The 20647-nt window shown below is 43.1% G+C and overlaps 1 protein-coding gene across 43 annotated transcripts in view; it reads left to right on the top strand.

Moving 5' to 3' along the window:
• The window catches only part of LOC122809254 (titin-like), a 3339665-nt gene that overhangs the window by 538186 nt on the left and 2780832 nt on the right, over positions 1–20647 (top strand). For all 43 annotated transcript variants that reach the window (XM_044080625.1, XM_044080596.1, XM_044080621.1 and 40 more), the window contains one exon: positions 14708–14848. In XM_044080625.1, the coding sequence (XP_043936560.1) occupies positions 14708–14848 (141 nt within the window). The remainder of the gene's footprint in view (positions 1–14707; positions 14849–20647) is intronic.

The raw sequence follows: 20647 nt of genomic DNA, 5'->3' as shown, positions 1-20647 counted from the left end.
CATCTCTCGCATGTATTTGTGTTATGTGGGAGGAGGGGAGGGTTGTCTGTGTACATGAGGCAATTGTAACATTGCCTCAATATTCCCAGGTTCACCAGCTGAGCAGGAGAGGACATTAGCAACTGATCCCTCGACATGCTAGAAGGAATAGACAGAAAAACTTAAAGGTTCTGGGGGATGTGGGTGACCGAGAAATGGGGTTTGCCTTTTTGGGGTACGATCTATAACAAGAGTGCTGTATCAAGGTGATAAGTACTGTAGGAGCAAGTGCTGGGCTATACAGATAGAGAATAGTCTACTTGGGAGTCAAGTAGAGATAATTTTTAGTTATAGGATACACTAATTAGAACAGTAGTATACTTTGAGGAAGGTAGTTTTAAGGGAAAATTTGAAGAGTGGACTTTAGGTAGCCCGAATAGTTTAAATCTGATTAACCGGCTGCCCTAGTGTGCAACGGTGGCAGCTCAGCTAAGCGCTTTATAGCACGGGGCTGGAAAAGACAGGAAATGACCCAAAATGGCCAATAAACTACAAGTTACTGCCTTAAACCACTCCTCTAAGGACAAACAGGCAGCTCAGTACTCCCCACTCTCACTGGTGAGTAAAGAAACTTCCCCCTGACCAAACAAGGAAAATGGAGAAACACAGGAACCAAGACAAAGCCCAGGGATCAGCAAAATCTGGTCTCTGGAACACTAGCTAGGAAAGTATGGAAAAACAAAGATATTTTTTGTTTTTCAAGATTTTACAGAAAGGCAGAAAACACAATAAATGCTATAATTTTCGATTAATTGCTATCAAAAGCTAGTACACTTGAGTGTATTAGCCTGTAATTTAACTTTTAGGCAAAACTTAAATTAGCAAGTGCAGTAAACAGTTTTAGCTTATAAAGACAGTAAAAGCAGTGCAAACTTCGATAAAACAAGCAAAAACAGTGGTCGAAAGTATCAAAAGGTCGAAAAAGCCAAGAAAAATACTTAAAATCTGGAAAGGTAGTCTTTTCTGGTCTCTGCTGCTACAGGAACACTGCTGGCCACCACGAGGAGCTGTGCTGAGTTCTCAATAGCTGAAAAAGCCCGCCAAAGCGTGCTTTATAGCAGGGGGCTGGAAAAGACAGGAAATGACCCAAAATGGCCAATAAACTACAAGTTACTGCCTTAAACCACTCCTCTAAGGACAAACAGGCAGCTCAGTACTCCCCACTCTCACTGGTGAGTAAAGAAACTCCCCCCTGACCAAACAAGGAAAATGGAGAAACACAGGAACCAAGACAAAGCCCAGGGATCAGCAAAATCTGGTCTCTGGAACACTAGCTAGGAAAGTATGGAAAAACAAAGATATTTTTTTGTTTTGTATGTGAACTTGTGACTGTCTCTCTTAATGAAGCATGTTATTGCTACTATCAAGCCATTTGTAAGACAGAAGTCTAGAACAGTCTCTCCTTTCTTACTGTTGCCCCCCCCCCCATGTTGAGCCAGGCAGTCCTGATTTCCTTTGCTGTCTGACATGTGTGCATTCAAGTCATCTATTATCTAAACCGATTCATGATATCCAACTTGATCTAGTGGGTCTTGTAAACTGATGTCTGGCTGCACTCTTTGGCTCATTGTCACAACTCAGCTGTGGGGCATAGGATGAGATTACGAGTACTGCACTATCATTACACTGGAGTCTGATTGGCATGTCACTTAATCAAACAGTAGCCCTCATTGCCTTCTGAACACTTTTCTCTTAACACAATTCACAGAACATTTGTAGCCTGTTCTCCTACAAAGAAGTAGACTGTGGATCCCAAGCCAAGTAGCTTGGATGCAATGCCCTTTCATCTTGTCGCCTGGAAACATTGGATGTCCATCCTTCTCTGTAGCATCATGTCATCCATTTCCAAACTGCGTCCTGTCAGTGAACCTACACTGAGTAGCAATTGACAGGTCATTTTTCGCAGGTTCGTTAGTAATGCCTCCAGCTGTAGTTCAACACAGCTGCCAAAGATAACTCACAATGGGTTACAATAGGCCAGCCATTACCTTATTAACGTAAGGCTGCTGAGTTTTGTGGGAGGCACACAGCCAATAGAGAGCATGCACACATTTTATGGAGTGCATTCAAAACCCTACCATAATCCTTGTTTTTGGTAGTGGATGAAAGTTAACAGAAGTAAGCAGTAAAATTCCTACTTGGCACCTATCTTTGTTTGCATCAAAAAAGGAAGTGTGGTGATATCTTAAAAGGAAGATAATTTTTTAAAAATATATACTGAGGTTAGAAGACGCTCTAAATGTGCTGTGAGAACTCTACACATGATCAAGGGTCATACCTTTTTTTCCCCAACTGTTTTTGCCCAGTTGTCATCAGTGATTAGAGACACTGATGCCAGGTTGTTACATGTGATTTGGTGGACCTACAGTGATATTGCAGAAGAAAGGGGTTTACAGTGGTGCTTCATATGATTTTAGTAATGCATTACAGGTGGTCAGTATGCACAACTACACAGCAGTGGCTTCACTTCATCTAACATGTTCCAGATAAGGCATGCATGTCTATGTATTCATTGTCAGGAATAAGTTCTCACAAAGTATAGATACCTGACATTTGACATTGTGCTGATGTTCCTGGGATAAAGGGCCTCTCATGCTTTATCCCTGCTGTAAGAACTAAATTCATATCATAATTGAATTGCAACAGTCACAGTTACAGAAAAAAATGACTGTTGTGCAAACCATACTGTTAGCGGTAGTCTGGTTTATGTAGCTTCTTGGAGAAAAGTGTTAATTTCTGTATATTGATGATTAGAAAACGAAAACAATTTTGAGAAGGAGCAAGAACAGTATGCACAATGTGGAACAGTGAGAGTAAGCACTGCATAGCATGAAGTAAAGGATATACTACGTTGCTTCAAAAACATCATACCAGCAATGAATATGTGCACACAACAGCAGTAGTAACTACAAATAGAAGGACGCATCAGTGGCATGCCTAATGGATAAAAATGCAGAGGACTGCAATTCTGTCTAAGGCAAAGATGAATATTCATTTTGCTTAAGAGTATGAATTTGCAGTCATAGCTAAATCTGTCGGTGGCCCAGATTAATTGTTATCTGTGTATGTTACGGGCATGTTCAGAGGAATAGACATCTATACATTAAAGATTGTTAAAAGCATATTTCTACCATGATTTACTGTGAAAGTGCTATTCAGATGATAGATATAAGGAGAGAGATGAGGGAACAGTTTCAGAGGCACACTTGGCTGACTGCAAGCAACTCTGATATGTATTGTCATTCAAATTAGCTGAACCTAGTAGGGCAGGAAATGTGAAACTCTTCTAGCTGAGGGTGGGAATATGGGAGGAGTAACTTGAGAAGGAACTGAAGCAGATCAAATTTGAATGTCTGAATAAACCCTGATGTTAAGTTGTCTATCTCGCCTTCATTCTTGCTGGATGGGTTCGGAGCCGATCCTCGGCTCCGACTCGGCCACTCTAAAAGCTCGAGAGCTAGTTCCACCGGCTCGAGGCTCCCCTATATCCCACAATGCTAGGCGGCAACTCCTCAGATCTCGTTTGCCGCTATAGCGATCGAGGTGCTTTTTCAACCGGCTCATCAGGTTAGTGATTAAAGCTAAATTTAATTCTTCTTAGACCCCCCCCTTTTCATTCAGTTTTTTCACCTTTCTAATATATTAGGTAGTTTCCTTCCATTTTCTCCCCTCTTTTTATAATTTGACTAAACTCACTAGAGTTCTTCTCTTGGGCCCTAGGCCTAGTCCCTCCCTTCCCAGTAGTTGGAGTGTCTGTGTTTGGTAGGGATTTAGTTTTATAAACTGCTAATTTAGTTTAACTTAGTTTAATTTATTTTAAACTTTCCATAAGAGTAATCGGTGTGTGTGTGTGACTGTGTGGTTATTTTCTTTGGACATGTCTAAAGAATCAAAGGTCTCAGGCTTTAAGAAGTGTGACTCGTGCTGTCAGAAGATGTCTCTGACAGACGGTCACACTTCTTGTGTATACTGCCTGGGACCTTTGCACCTGCAGGACTCTTGTGCTGTTTGCCATGGCTTCAGCCCTAGAGTCCTGCAGGAGCGTAAAAATAAGCTCATCCTACGGGGCTTATTAAAGCCTGAGGGTCTTCCGACTCTATCTTCGGGGAAACCCTCAAAGCCTTCCAGATCTTCGGCTCCAGTCTCTGAGTCGTCGTCTGGGGCTCCGAAGGCTGTTCGAACATCGGCTCCGGCCAAAGCCGATGATTCTCGGACTCATGTCCCTATTATTTCCTCGGCTCCGGCCGGAGCCGAGGAAGACATTGCTGAGTTGGCTCCGATAAAATTGTCGGATCCGACCTCCAGGAAAAGGTCCCGATCTCCATCTATCGGCTCCGTTCATTCGGCACCAGCATCACCATTGCTGTCTGAACGGAGCCATAGATCTCACTCCTCTAGGTCGTTGAGACTATCAGACCATGACCTTCAGAGAGGAGTGAGTCGACTTCTTAAGTCCGAGGCACTAGCCCAGATGCTTCAAAGTCCGACTCAACAGTCGAGGACTATTCCCATTACTCAGAATGTTCCTCCTCTGACTCCTTTGAGTTCGGAGCCGGGGCGGCTTGGACCCGAGACTGTGGTGGCGTCGGAACCGATACCGTTGTCTTCGGTGCCATCGTCTGCTCCGATATCTTCCTTGGAAGAATCTCGGCGCCGGACTTCCCTCGTCGGCTCCGAGGGGGCGAGTGGCATCGGACCCTTGTCCGACCCCGCTCTCCCTCTCGGGGCTTCGGCGCTGGTGAGTTCGGCTCTGACATCGGCCTCGGAGCCATCACTGTCGGTGCCGGGGGAGGTTTTCAGCTTTTCGGAGCGGAGACCTCTGGCTCTGCCTGACAGGGGTGCCTTTGAGGTCATGAGGAGCGTGTTAGAACCTGGTTCAACTCCACAGTCTGCTCCGTCCGCCCCTCCCTCCACGGTGCCTCCAGTGATTTCTGCTCACTCTCTCATCCCAGACCATAGAGAGCCAGCTCCTCAAGTATCCCCAGTGGGAATCTTCTCCTCTTCCGAGGCTTCTCCTGACCCGGCAGGAGAGCCCCCGAGAAAGAGGCAGTGCAAGAGGAAGCACATTGACTCCCCTGAGTCAGTCACATCTGACACTGATTTAGAGGATTCTGAAGGTTCCCCTCGTTCCCCCTCTGAAGATGTCTCCTTTGCAGACATCCTCGAAGTCTTAAAACAGAGGGGGAATTGGCCAGCCCTCAACCCTTCAGAGGATGAATCGGTGTATCTTGAGGTGTTCGGCTCTCGCACTTTCACCTCCCGGGTGTCCCCTCCCTTTGACCCTCTTATGCAAGTGGTGGCAAAGAAGGCCTGTGCAGCTCCTGATTCAGTAGAACCCACCCCCAGGAGACCATCAAAATTTATCACTGCCCCCAAGGACAAGGAATGTTTAACCAAAGGCGTCTCGGTTGATGCTATGGTGGTGGCTGCGGCCACCAAGAAGGAGTTAGCTGATCCTTCGGTGCCTGTTCATCCTCCTAACAAGGAGTCTAGGTCGATGGACAGGTACGGGAAGCGGATGTTCTTGTCAGCGACCTTTACTATGCGCTCGCTGAATTACCTGTGTCATTTCACTCATCTTCAGAGGGATTTGCTCAAGGAAGCGAGCGAAATGTTAAAGGACCCAACAGCTGCGGGTTTTCAGGATAGGATGAACTCTCAGCTGGCGACCCTTAACTCTATAACTAACTTCTCCATGTGCCTCCTTTCATATGCGGCGGATGGAGCAAGTAGAGCGGCAGGTACAGGTGTAGCCTTGCGTCGGCACGCCTGGATGCGGCTATGTAACTTTGCGGACCCTTTCAAGGCGTCCTTCACTAATTCCCCCTTTGATGGATCATCCCTCTTTGGTCCTCAAGTGAAGGAAACCCTGACTAGGTGCGAGACTGATGGCAAAACTCTCTCTGCCGTTGGAGTCCGTTTTTCCTCTCCTTCTAGGCCTTACCCCAAAGGCCAGAAGGGGGGAAAGATGTGGTTCCGCAAACAATCTCAGGGAGATTTGCCTGACGCACAGAGTCGATTCCCCTCTAGAGGCAGAGGGGGGAACAATAATGGTAGACGCCGTCCTAGAGGCAGAGGGGGCCCGCAGAATCAGGGTAGTTGAGAATCCTTTTCCGACAAGCCCTTTCAGCATCCCTGAGGTGTTGCCCGACTGTCCACCTTTGGAGGCAGTCGGGGGAAGATTATTGCTGTACCCAGAAGCCTGGCTATCCCTAACTCAAGACAAGTGGGTACAGTCTATCATTTCCGAAGGCTACAGAATCCCATTCCTTTTCATTCCGAAGCAATCCAAAAAGTCCCTTCCAGACGTTCCACCCAGTCAAAGGGAGCAAGCAGCATTAGAAATTTCAAAGTTGCTCGCAAAAAGAGCCATTCAACCAGTTCCAGCAGACCAAACAGGATCCGGAATCTACTCCAAATTCCTTTTGGTTCCAAAGAAAACAGGGGACTGGAGACCCATTTTGGATCTCAGCAACTTGAACAAGTTTGTCAAGAAAACAAAGTTCCGGATGGTCACGCTGCAGTCCATTTTACCCCTTTTGGGGCGGGACAACTGGATGTGCTCGATAGATCTCCAGGATGCGTATTATCACATCAGAATGAGTCGACGCTCCAGGAGATTCCTCCGCTTCAGGCTGGGAACCAGTCATTTCCAATTCAGAGCCCTGCCCTTTGGTCTCACTACAGCCCCCCGAGTGTTTACCAAATGCATGGCAGTGGTCACCTCTCATCTGAGACGACAAGGATTCCAGGTGTTTCCTTATTTAGACGACTGGCTCCTTACAGCCCCCCACCAAGCATCTTTTGCTTCTTGCCAGAGACTACACCTTTCACACATGTCAGACACTAGGCATTTCAATAAATTGCGAAAAGTCTGTCTTGTCACCTTGTCGTGTTATTACCTTTATAGGCGCAAATATAGACACAGTCAACATGTCAGCCAGACTCACAGAGCAGAGAATAGCAGACTTACACAGACAGGTCTCTCTTGTCTTGCAGAGCAACAAAGTCAAAGCCAGATTGATCCTAAAGGACTTAGGGATTATGGCGGCAGCCATCCCGCTTCTGCACACTTATAATGACAATGAATTTTGTAGACATGACACACAATACAATAAGGAAGCCTACACACATGAGGGAGATTTTTTTCAGGTGACAAGGAAAGGACAATCTGCAAAATGGAATCAAGGGGGGAGATGGAAGAAAAAGTTTTGAGTTCCTCACAGCCTAGTTTAGTATTGAACAGTAGTAATGTGTCATGCTCCATTAGAATGAGTGGGGATCACCTCATTAAACAGGACGGAGTGATTTGCGAATATAACAACTTTAAAATATTTAATTACAGTAATTTGCAATTGGAGACCACTCACTTCACCCTGTTATCTAAGGGCATGAAATTTGTCCCGACTACTAATTTTAATTTGGTAGACTGCCTTAGTGAACTGAAATTATATACTAGAAAGTTAAATTTGGCCTTGTTGTTCAAACAGAACACGGTCCAGAAAGAACAGAGCGACAAATTAAAGAAAAAAAGTTGTTTCATTCCTAGTAACAACTTATATGTACAGAGTTTTGAAAAAAAGACCTCTAGGGACATTTATGAACTTAATAAGAAAGTTTCAAGAACTAAGATAAGAAGAAATTTAACATTTGATGAACGCAAACTTCTAGATGAGTTGAGCACTAACAGCAGCATTCGTATCATGAAACCTGATAAGGGAGGAGGCATGGTATTTTTTGATGCCTTCTCTTATAGTACTGTCATTCATGATATTCTGCACAATTCAGGAAATTACACTGTGACATCTTTGAATGAGGTTCATATAGCTTACAGAAGAATAGACATGTTCCTAGAAGATTTTCTGTTAGAACAAAGAATTAGTGAAGAACTTTACAATTTTATGAAAGTGGAAGATCCCACATTGGCTACAATTGTAGGCATTCCTAAAATTCATAAAGATATTGTTAATCCGCCATTTTGTCCTATAATCTCAGGAAGTAAATCCAAAACTTTTCCTTTAGGTGTAGTAATTGACACCTTACTGAAGCCTATGTATTCTGACATTTCACATTTAGTTAAAGATTCCTGGGAATTTTTAAAGAATTTCCCAGTTCATGTTAATTGTCAAGAATTACTGTTCACATCTGTGGATGTTATTGATTTATTTTCAAGCATTCCTTTAACACAAGGCATTACTGCATTTACTAATAGTTTGAGAAAACACACTACTATGAGTTGGGACAAGATAAGTTTACTAGTGGAATTAACTAGTATTGTATTAGAACACAACTATATCTATTTCGAAGGGGAGATTTTCAGGCAGACCAGGGGGGTGGCTATGGGGGCGGCTTGTGCCCCCATTTTTGCCAACCTGGTCTTACTTGATTGGGAGGAGAATATTATATTCAATAGTAGTTACTATATGAATATTATTTATTATTCACGATACCTTGATGATATTTACATCTTGTGGAAAGGGGACACTAATACTTTCACCTCCTTCGTTCAATATCTTAACAACAGTAATGATTTTTTTAAATTTACATATGAATGTAATAATACAGTTGTGGCTTATTTGGGCACTTTCATCTCTAGTGAAGATGATAGATTTAAATCTAAGATCAATAGAAAAGCCACCTTCACTAATTCATATTTAGATTACAACAGCAATCACCCCAAGAAACTCAAATATAATATATTCAAAGGGCAATTAATTCGAGCCATTAGAATGACTTCGGACCAACAAGATACTGTGGACAAAGTCAAATTCATTATGAGTTTATTTAGAGAGAGGGGATATGATGAACACATGAAAGAAACTGTGACATATGTGTTAAAAGAATGGGGATCCAAGTACAAGCCACTTTTGGGGCAAAACAGTAGATACACAAAGTCCCTCACAGACAACAATAGCATCACAAAGAAAGGTAGTGACTCTATATTTAATCGAGCCTGTGTTCTTGAATTTGGACCTTTTTCCCACTTAGTAAAGAATATCTTGATAAAAAACTGGCAGATATTTTTTCAGACCAAGATATACAGAATACATTGGGACCCAAGCCCTACTTTGTCTACAAGATGGGTAGGAATCTGAAGAACATTTTGGAAAATGGGCACAAGAAACTTATTAGGAAGGACACACATACTACTAAATGTGGGGCTTGCAGTCAGTGCAGTGCCGTTTGTGAAGAGAATTCATTTATTTTAGACAATGTTAACAATACTATAATTAGACCTAAACAGGGAAATTGCAAAACTAGTATGTTAGTGTACATAGCCAAATGTAATATCTGCCCTGCCTATTACATAGGCAGAACAGAAAGACAATTTAGAAAAAGGATTTATTCACACTTATACAGCATTAAAACTAAAGACATAAAAAATGCTTTATACAAACATGTTAGTAAGGTAGGTAATGAACATTCCTTTAAGTTTGCTATTCTGGAAACAGTCAAAGCAAACCCTAGAGGTGGCAATTTAAGAAACATTTTAGCTTACAAAGAATATTGGTGGCAATTGAACACTGATGCAATGACCTTCCCAGGTATCAACGATTATATTACGGTGAAACCTTTACTAATGATCAAAAGATGAATACAATAACTAGATTTTTGCACTAATCCTTGTACAATACAGTATTTGTGTACATAGTTCTGTACATACATTATACACATAGATTTTAGGAAGGATTAGCCTCATTAATTTCATAGCCTCATTAATTTTATATTTAATGCATTTTCAAATTTTATATTTAATGCACTTTCAAGCTTTGTCACTGTACATCACATAATATTGCATTAGATTTTTTAACAAAGTTTCACATTTTTCAATATGTATATTCATATATATATATATATATATATATATATATATATATATATACTTTTTTGTACTCTTATATGAGAATGAAGTGAAATCTTTTTAATATATCTAACATGATTTTATAACATCAAGTATGTATTGCAGAGTTAATTCATTCATTGTTGCTTTAAGATCACGTCAGTTTTGGCGCCAAAACACTAATATTTAAAAAGGTGGAAATGAATTAAGTCTGTTTGTTCTGATGAAGCTCGTTGAAACGAGTGAAAGCGCTTAACATCTGTTTAATAAAAGACTTTACTATAGTCTTGTGAGCAGCGATTTTTTCCTCAGCAGTTACACTTCACATTTTGGAAGTGTTTCATTTTGAATTTCTACAACTGTTCTGTATTACTGCTGTTCCAGTATACGAGTGGCTACTAGCGTTTTGTTTTGTGGTTCTGTTTTTTACATTGGTTTGAACAAAATGCCGGATTTCAGGTGTCGACCTTTATAGGCGCAAATCTAGACAGTCAACATGTCAGCCAGACTCACAGAGCAGAGAATAGCAGACATACACAGACAGGTCTCTCTTGTCTTGCAGAGCAACAAAGTCAAAGCCAGATTGATCCTAAAGGTCTTAGGGATTATGGCGGCGGCCATCCCGCTTCTACCATTAGCTCGCTTCCATATGAAAATTTTACAATGGATGCTCTTCACACAATGGTCTTTCCAACGACTTCCAATGTCCCATCCTATTCGCATAACTCAATCGTGCAAGAATCATCTCTCTTGGTGGATCACATCTCCCCAGCTCCACCTAGGGAGACCTTTCGTCCCTTCCCCTCCGGTTGCTACAGTGGCAACGGACGCCTCCCTGATCGGGTGGGGGAGGGGGCATTACCAGGGCAGGGCGGTCCAAGGCATGTGGCAACCTTTCGAGTGCCACTTGCACATAAATGTCCTAGAGATGAGAGCAGTGCTTCTAGCGTTGCAAGCCTTACAAGACTCTCTTCCCATGGGAACTATAGCAATTCAGACAGACAATATGTCTGTAGTGTGGTACATCAACAAACAAGGCGGAACCAGATCTTACCCCCTATGTCGAGAGGCACTCAGACTGTGGCAATGGGCAATTTCTTCTCCGCGGTTTCTGTTAGCAACGCACATTCCCGGGAAGTCCAATGTGATTGCAGACAAATTGAGCAGAGCTATTCTCATGCCTCACGAGTGGTCCCTGAACAATTCAGTGTTGGAGAAAGTTTTTCGAAAGTGGGGCCGGCCTTGCTGCGACCTTTTCACTACTCCCCAAAACAGTAAGTGCGACGATTTCTTCACCCTCTTTCCCCAACCAGGCCACCCCAGCAGAGACGCTCTAGTACACGATTGGCCCCGGGGACTTCTGTATGCTTTTCCTCCCTTCCCACTGATATCTCAGCTAATACAGAAAGCCATCGCTCAGAAAGCTTCCATGATCCTTATTGCCCCTTACTGGCCTCCACAGGTTTGGTTCCCGTTTCTCCACCGTTATCTGTTGGAGCAACCTTGGCATCTGGACCCAGTTCCAGACCTCTTGACCCATCAGTCGGGTCAGTTGCACCACTCCCTCCCTTCTCTGAACCTCACAGCGTGGTTCCTCCAATTCCAACTCTAGCCAGGCTTCCTCTGATATCTCGCTCAGAGATATTTTGATAGCCTCTCTTAAATCTTCCACTCGGAAGATTTATCATAGCAAGTGGAAACGTTTTTCCTATTGGGAGCAGTCAAAGAATATAGATCCTTTCATTGCTTCCATTCAATCAGTTCTAGACTTTCTAGCCGAACTTTTCCACTCAGGTTCGTCCCAGTCTACCATCAGAGTTCAGTTGGCAGCAATATCGAACTTTCATGTTGGAGTCTCAGAGTCCTCCATTATGTCTCACAAACTCTGCAAAGCCTTTTTAAAAGGAGTTTTTCTCCTCAAACCACCAATCAGGGATCCTCCTCCTCAATGGGATCTCAACTTGGCTCTGGCGTTCTTAATTCTTCCCCCCCTTTGAACCTGCGGCTTCGTGTTCAATAAAGTTACTATCTTGGAAAACGCTCTTTTTAGTAGCTATCACTTCAGCTAGAAGAGTCTCTGAACTCCATGCTCTGTGTAGTCGACCCCCTTATCTTGTGTTTCATAAGGATAGGGTGTACTTGCGTACTAACCCGTCCTTTTTGCCCAAGGTAGCTTCACTGGCAAATTTGAATCAAACCATTGAACTTCCTGTGTTCTTCCCTAATTATTCCAATAGGTCAGAACAAAAGTTACACTGTTTAGATGTTCATCGCCAACTTAGGTACTATTTAGACAGGACCAAACAATTCAGGAAGTCTGATCAACTGTTTGTTTCTTATGCAGAAGGTAGAATGGGCCTTCCAATTTCTAAAGTATCTCTTTCTAGATGGCTTACTTCATTGATTACCCTTGTGTATGAGATCAGACATCAACAGTTGCCATCCAAACCCAGGGCTCATTCAACTAGAGCTTTAGCCACTTCTATAGCTTTCCAAGATAGGCTGCCTATTGATTCGATTTGTTCTGCAGCTACTTGGGCTTCTCCCCATACCTTCATTTCTCATTATAAGTTGGACTTGGCCTCTAGAGACCGAGCCAACTTTGGTTCCACTGTTCTCAAGAGTCTGTTCCGATAGGCCACCCGGGATAAGGTGCTAGGGACGCGGTCCCATCCAGCAAGAATGAAGGCGAGATAGACAACTTAACATTTAGAAGTTATGTACCTACCATAACGTTCCATGTTAGTTGTCTTCTCGCCTTCTTTCTTGCGTCCCACCCTCCTTCCCCCTAGCCTGGACAGACCTAGAGGAGTTTTCTTTTGTTCCCTTTATGGAATTTCCTTGCTGGGCTTAGCTTTCAGACGAGATCTGAGGAGTTACCGCCTAGCATTGTGGGATATAGGGGAGCCTTGAGCCGGTGGGACTAGCTCTCGAGCTTTTAGAGTGGCCGAGTCGGAGCCGAGGATTGGCTCCGAACCCATCCAGCAAGAAAGAAGGCGAGAAGAAGACAACTAACATGGAACGTTATGGTAGGTACATAACTTCTAATTATCTCAGCAATGAGCTGGCAGTTCTGGAAGATTTTTTCACAGAATGTGTATCACATTGTAAGGAAACACATTTGTAAAAGGCACTGTGCGACAGTAAATAATACTTTTACTGAGGCCTGTCAAACTTAGCTGCTCTTTCCTCTTCTTCCATTCTAAGTGAATGGAAGTCTTATATGACAGCCAAGCTATGGGCACTGTATTCTCAGAAACAGTGGACAGTGGGTAAGATTTTTCTTTAGAAGACAACAAACTCTCATCAGGATGTCTGCCCCCAGGAGGTCAGTCAGGGTTACAAACTGAATAAAATTACTAGTAACTACTTCTGTCTGGTGCATACAGGTTTGCAATGAGCCAAACTTAAGGAAAAGTTAAAAAAATATATATTTTTCAAAATTCTTCCTGTAGTGCTCCTTTAACATGTATGGGATGTCTATTCCATAGCATGGGCAGTCTCTGGGTTATGAACCTGTCCCTCCAGCGCATTCTGTTGATTGTGGTAATGAGGTTGAGGTCTCTGGAGTGTGTGGTGCGGCGGGATTGGGATTTCTTTTAGATGTAGCATTTCTAACAGAGCTGGAAAACTCAGTAATGGTATTTGCTGAAAGAAGTACAAATCTTTAAAGAAAATTTCTATTAGTTTAACATATTTACAGTATATACACAGAAAGGAAGAAATTCAACTTCACATATTGTTATACAGTGATAGGAATACATTGAATCATCAAGGTAATCTTATACAATTAACACATTAAGAATCTTGGTATTTCAGTAGCAACAAGTACAGTTTTGACTGTTTTTTTTTCTTGTGGGATAGAACTCCTGTATCTGTAGTATTTTTGGTTTGTCTTTTGTCCCTCTTAATAGGTAGAACAAACCCCGAAGGTACTGCACTGTGGGGTAAAAAAATATGTAAATAAACCCAGTTAAAGTTAAGTAGACTCTGCACAGTGAGATTTTCAACTTTCGTCATTCTCACAGCAGGGCTTACTGTGAATAATACCATATTGTTTAACTGACACACTAATAATCACAACTAAAATATCTAAGGGCTGCAAAATTGCAATCTCAGTGCAGAAAAAAAAACAATAAGATTGCTAATCGATCATTTTTGCAGAGCTCAAGCCCCTTCTACTGCCCCATCAATGTTGCATCTCTGTCTCCACACCCCTCTTCTTTTTATGTAGCAACTCTGAGGTTGTACAGACTCAGGTAAATTGTGAAGGAAACATAAAACCTACTGTTTCCTTCCAATATGACTTCCAAGACCAAACCATAAAGACACATTTACGACTAACCAAGTACTAACATGCTCAGATTTTGACAAGATAAAGCCAGAGTTGTTTCGTCATGATATTTTGTGCAACAGTAACATATTTCAAGGTAAACTACAGTACTCTCAGGAGCACCCTAAATGTAGGTCATGCTGAAGCAGCAAAAATGACAGAAGGGGAAGAAAATTGCAGAATGAGACAGAAGTAATATTTATACTAAGATCATATTACTGCTAGTGCTTGTAATATATATTTGGGAGACATAATATTTATTTTCTTACCATGCGTGTGTGTTTCATTTTGAAACAATGAAACTTTCAGTTGTATGTAAAAATATTAATGCATTCCATACATTGTTAACATTTGTTTGCATTGTAAATGTGATGGGACTGTGTTTCTGGGACTCCACTGAAAATGAGATTTCCCAGCTACTTGGTTGACAAATCTATACTACATATGTGATTAAAACCACAACAAAAGTCATAATGTTATTCATTTTTTCACAGCCTGGTATGAGATGTTTGGTCATGGTACGGTAGTATATTGCACAAGTAGTGAATTATTCTTTGGTGCCGCACACTGTGCTGGGTTCCCATCAACTGTGGTTTACCATCATATCGTTCCCCCTTACCTTGGCCAGTACGCAGGTGAGTACATTTGCTTACCAAGTTAGACAAGGCAATGAAACAAGGACTTGTATATATATTTTTAAACTGTTTAAAGTTCTGCTTCAAGTAACGTAGAGTTATGAATATCAAACATCTTCAACTAAAATAAAAAATAAAAATAATATTAGTTTTATTAACTAGTAGTGTTTAGTATAGTTGGTAAAGACTGTATAAGAAATACAGAACTAATGGCATAATTCACTATGGCCTATGTAGTTTTGAGTAGTCAAGTGTTTGATGGTTAGTCCTTAGAATTGAGGCTACAAATAGTTTTCAGTACCTATTGGCCGTATGGCTGCCTTTCTGTTTAGTGAAAACTATTGAAAGATTCTGCCGCAGTAGATGCAGCTGAAGTAGTTTTTCAGAAAGATTTTTCGCCTTTGAGAGATTCATTCTTTGTAAATGCTATGAGCAGGTTGAGTGGCTGAGATCTGCAAGATAAAATCACTAGCTTAGAAGGTGAACTCCCAGTCTGACTTCATAGGCTTTATGCAGTGGGTAGCTGTTGGGGTTTCCTGTCTTAATGTTGTGACAGTTCAGCATGCTTATGAAAATTCTGTAGTTGCTTCAGCGAAGTGTGTGTCTTCCAGTAGTGCGCATTTCATGTTGGGCCGTGTGAGCATTCCCTGCAGTCATCTCTTGGTCTTTTCTGCCATTCCATGCATATCATAACTCCCAGAGCTCTTGCATTCACTACCTAAACAATCAAAAGATTCTTAAGTTTTCCAGTGATTATGAGCTCACAAACTAGGATTTAGCCTATCACCATTTGTACTGCCAGAGAGAGAGAGAGAGCACTGTGTAAAGAACATTCACAAGCTTCAGCACTTCAGACCAACTACCAATAGTAGAAGGTGCATCATCTCATTAAAGACTTTGGAGGGTACACAGTGAGGAATTGGTCACTCATAATCCCAAACCAGAATTAAAAGGGTAAACATTAAATCTTATGTTGCCATTCTCATTCGTTCCACAAATGGGTCTCTGATCCAACTTGGCCCTTTTCTTTTAGATTCGTGGATCTGACTCTCGAGCTACACCCTTTACTCATAATGCCCCTTGCTGCTACATTACCTCCGATCTCATTTGCTGCTGTAATGATTTGGTCGTGATTGCATTCTCTCAAGCTCTGGGTTACATTTATTAGGTTTTGTGAGCAGAAAAATAGAATTTATTTCCTTTTCATATTGCTATATCACTTTTGTAGAACCCTTCCTCTCTCTACTCCTTTTGGTATTATTCTGACCTTTTTATTTGAACTTTTAAAGGTACTTCTGTTACCATAGTTGGTATTTGCCTTTGATTACCTTTCTTCTGAGGTAGTTTTTGGTACCATTATTGGTACAACATTCTTTCTATTTCTCTAAACAAAACAAACAAAAAAAACTTTTATATAGGTATTAGCATCTTGTTTATTGTTTAGCGTTGGTATGGCTGAAAAGACTACCAGGTTTAAAAAGTACATTTCCTGTGGGCATAAGATTAATTCTGATGCCCACAGGGGTGCGTTTATTGTTCACACCCTTCCCATTTAGAAGTGCCTTGTAAAATCTGTGCTGGATTTAATTTAAAGGCCATCAGTGACAGAAGTAGTAAGTTGGTCCTTAAGGGCCTTTTTACTGCTTATTCTTCTTCTACAGCTTCTACTTCATAGGCTCAAAACCTCTAAAAAGCAGAAATCTTTGGAGCCTAGGGAGCATGGGAAATGCTCTCCTGCATGGTCTCCAGGATCCACTCAAATCTCAGAGCAACCTGCTAAAGTTAAAAAAGTGTCAGATCTGAAACCATCGGATCTGACGGTCACTGCATCTAAATCTCTCTGGATCTGGAGTCCCCAATTCTCTCTGGTGTCTGTCTCTCCTAGGTTCAGGTCTCCCTTTTTACAGGAGACTCCTAGAAAGTTGTATTGTCCTCCCTCCATCTCTTCGTCGACCAGGTCCTCCTGAAGTTCCTCTGAGGTGAACAGGGCGATGAGAAACTTCCGTAGAGCACAGAATCAGATGGGAATTTACCATCTCCATCTCCCATCAGATCTGTTGGCCTTCAGCCATCTTCACACCCGATTTGTGACTCCTTCTCTGATCCAACCTGTAGCTTCAAAGCCATTGGATCTGAGAGTGATGAGAGTCAGAGTGTCAGATCCAAATATACCACTTTCTTCTTTGGATCCAGTGGTTTCTCTGACCTGTCTGGTGCTGATCCCCACTGAGCAGGATGAATCGCAGAGCTGAAGTGTTGGCGTCAGCTCTGATTGGATGACGTCAACTCTAAGGTTCTCAGAGCCATCACTTCCCCTTGAAGCCTCAGTGCTGGACATCTCAGCTCTCACTGCCTACTTGAGAGGATATCCGGGAGGGTTGGAGAATCAGCTGATCTGAGAACTTTGTCTCCAGTGTGGTTGGTTTCTACTACTTCTGGTCTCGCTGCCTTCGAGCTAGTGGAGAGGGCTTTTTCCTATTCAAGGGCTTCTTCAACTCTCACATCCTCTGATCCTGTCCCTGTTCCTCCATTGGATTTGAGCTCTAAGCCACATCACTGTACTCCACAGGGACAGCCAGGCTGTAAGAGCTTCCAGGCAGTTCCTACTCAGGAACTTCCTATTTCTTCTGATACCTCTCCAGAGCATCTCACTGAAGAGATTCCACGGACGAGATTGTGTAAGAGGCGGCACTTAGATTCCCCTTTGGAGATATGTTAGAGATTTTGTGCAAGAAAGGTGGTTGGTCCTTCCAAAGCCCTTCTCAAGAGGAGTCTATGTTCCTAGAAGCCTTTGGGTCTAGCACATTTATGTCTTGGGTTAACTCCCCGGTGGATGACTTTATAGACCTTGTCTCCCACCGGGCTTGGTAGGAACTGGATACCATAGAGCCTATCCCCTGTTGACGAGACAAGATCCTTGGAGCCCCTAAAGACAGGTGGTTTTGGAGTAAGGGAATCCCTGTAGATGTTACGGTTGTTGTGACAGCCACCAAAAAGGAACTAGCTGAACAGAGGTCCACTGTTCATGCACCTAATAGAGAATTTAGGATATTGGACAGGTACAGAAAGCCTGATGTCCTTCAAGAATGCAACTGCAGTCCTGACATATGGGTTGTCCTGCCTCAGGCAGCCCTTCGGTCGGCCGGATTCCAAAGTCTGGGTCCGGCGTCGGCTGATGTCGCCTCTTCCCCGACGTCAGAGCAGCTGGGGTATAAAAGCATCAGCTGACGCCATCTTCTTCAGTCTTTCTTGCCGCGCGGTGCCCAAAGCAGAAGCAGTTCGCAAGTGCCGGTCGGTCAGCTTCTGTGTTTTCAATTACCGAAGTCATCAAAAAGCTAAGTACCCTGTTGGGGAACATTTTTCTTGCCTCAGCCGATGTCAGAAAAAATTGAAAAGGTTAATAATTGTTTGTCTTGTGGTAAACAAATACCTCATAAGGACTTCCATTCTTACTGCCTTCCGTGCCTGGGCCCAGACCACGACGTCTCGGCCTGTGCTGCCTGTGCTTGCTTTAATGAGCGCGCACACAGGCGCCGGGCAGAATTTGCCGAAGACTTTTTTTGGCGAAAATTACGCTTATATCATGCCATCGGAACAACCGACAGCACATAATTCCAAAAAACGCAAGGACCGGGACCGACATCCTCGGCCCGCGTCATCCACCCATACCACGGCTAAGCCTTCCGCGAGTGCATCGGTCTCTTCGGAGGCGGTAATTCTACCGCTCCAGACCGACGACACCGCTTTACCGCGTACTTCGGTCCCGGAGGTTTCCCCGGTGCCAGTTTTTGATTTTCCTCCCGAAACCGAAGCTCAAGATTTACCTGACACCATACCTGTGGATAAAGTTACTCCTGCACGTGGGGCAGCTAGGCCTCCGGTCTCCATGTCCATCAAGGCCTACACATGTGCTAAGGCTGCTAGTCAGGCTAAGGCCCATCCTCCTAAAACTTTTTCCCAGGGCCCCTCTTCTGATAAACAGATCATGACCCTAGCTGCAGATCTAATCTCTCTAATCAGAGGTTCTCAGTCACATCCAGACAGAGGTTCTCTGCCTCCTGCAGATAAAAGGCCTAGGACTGAGCAGACAGATACCCTCTCTTCGGATGAAGCCTCTAGGGATTCAGAGCACTCAGATACCCAGGAAGAATCCTTCCAGGCCTACGAGGACTCTGATGCTGAGGAATCAATTCCTTTTGCCTCTCCTCCAGAGGATATTTCTTTCGGAGAAGTTCTCCACTCCATGAGAGAGCATTTTCAGTGGCAGGGTCAGGAATTCTCTGACTCCAGGAAAAGGCTACGTACCTTCCTTAAGTTACCCCAGCACAGACCATTAGCTATCCCTCCAGTGTTGGATGTCTTGGATGATGTATACTCAGACTCCAGTGCTTCCCCTGATTCTCTCCCTCTTGCTCCTGTCAAGCCAGACAGATATTACAGGGTTCCTGAAACTCATAAGCATCTCTTTAAGGCCCATTCTGTGGATCTAGAAACTATTTCTCAGGGGCCCAAAGGAGTGGCTACTTCCTCGGCCAAAAACCCTTTGCCCAGGGTCCCTGGAGAGATGGGGCAAAAAAGTTTATACCTCTTCCACCCTTGCCATGAGGTCACTTAACTGTCTTTTTCATATGTTTCAGTACCAGGATTACTTAATGAATGATTTGCAGAAAAAGTTAGCCTCTCCTGAGCCTATAGATAGAAAGGCATTGCAGGATTTGGTTCATAACACTCAGCAGGTTAACAATCATTTCCTTCAGTGTGGTTATGATGCACTGGAAGCTTCATGTAGGGCAGCTATGACAGGGGCCGTTATACGTAGACATGCTTGGCTGAAAGAACAGCCACTGCCAGACCATGTTAAAGTAAAGCTCCTAGATGCACCTCTGGAAAAACAGAAGCTTTTTGGTGCTAATGCACAGGATGTGTTGAAGTCTATTGAGGAAAAGGCTAAATCAGTACAGACAGTCAAGGATTTCCTCCAGGTTCAGCAGGAATTGGCCTTCAAAGAATTGGTCCTTTCCAGACACTGACAAGTTTCAAAGGGGAAAAAACAGGCGTGCTCGAGGTAGAGGGCAATACCGAGGCTCCTACAGGGGTCGCCAATGGCAACCACCAAATCAGAGAAGTGGCGCAGGGAGTTCAGCTGCACCACAGGGACAATCACAATGACTTGACTTTCACTCCGCCGACCAAGGCTCAAAGAGAAGCACCTCTAGGCAGAAAATTATCCTTATTCTCAAAGAACTGGCACATTTTAACCAAGGACAAATGGATTCTGGACATAGTAGACAAAGGTTACAGGTTCCACTTCCACACCTTACCAACGAGACAAGGCATGCTAAATCTGCCACAAAATCAAAGGGCAGAGGCACTCATACAAGTTTCAAAGCTGTTACAAATAAAAGCAATAGAAAAGGTTCCTCCTCAGGAACAAGGCCAGGGATTCTATTCAAGACTGTTCCTTGTTCCAAGAAAAGAAAAGCAATGGAGACCTATACTGGACTTGTCCGCTCTAAACACTTTTCTCATTGTGCCAAAATTCAAAATGTTGACTTTACAGCAACTCCTTCCCATGCTGGGCAAGGGGTCTTGGCTGGTTACTCTGGACCTCAAGGAGGCATACCTACATGTCCCAATCAGACACAGTTGCAGAAGATACCTCAGAGTTCTTGCAGGGTCAGAGCATTATCATTTCTCAGCATTGCCGTTTGGCTTCTCTACTGCGCCCAGAGTATTCACGAAATGCCTGGCATCAGTAGTTGCACATTGCAGGCTCCAGGGGATTCAAATATACCCTTA

This window comes from Protopterus annectens, chromosome 8.part0, assembly GCF_019279795.1.
Source record: "Protopterus annectens isolate FY-2018-M chromosome 8.part0, PAN1.0, whole genome shotgun sequence".
In the NCBI taxonomy this organism is placed as follows: domain Eukaryota; kingdom Metazoa; phylum Chordata; order Ceratodontiformes; family Protopteridae; genus Protopterus; species Protopterus annectens.
The sequence above is the reverse complement of the archived record's forward strand: the minus strand, read 5'-3'. Positions and strand labels throughout refer to the sequence as shown.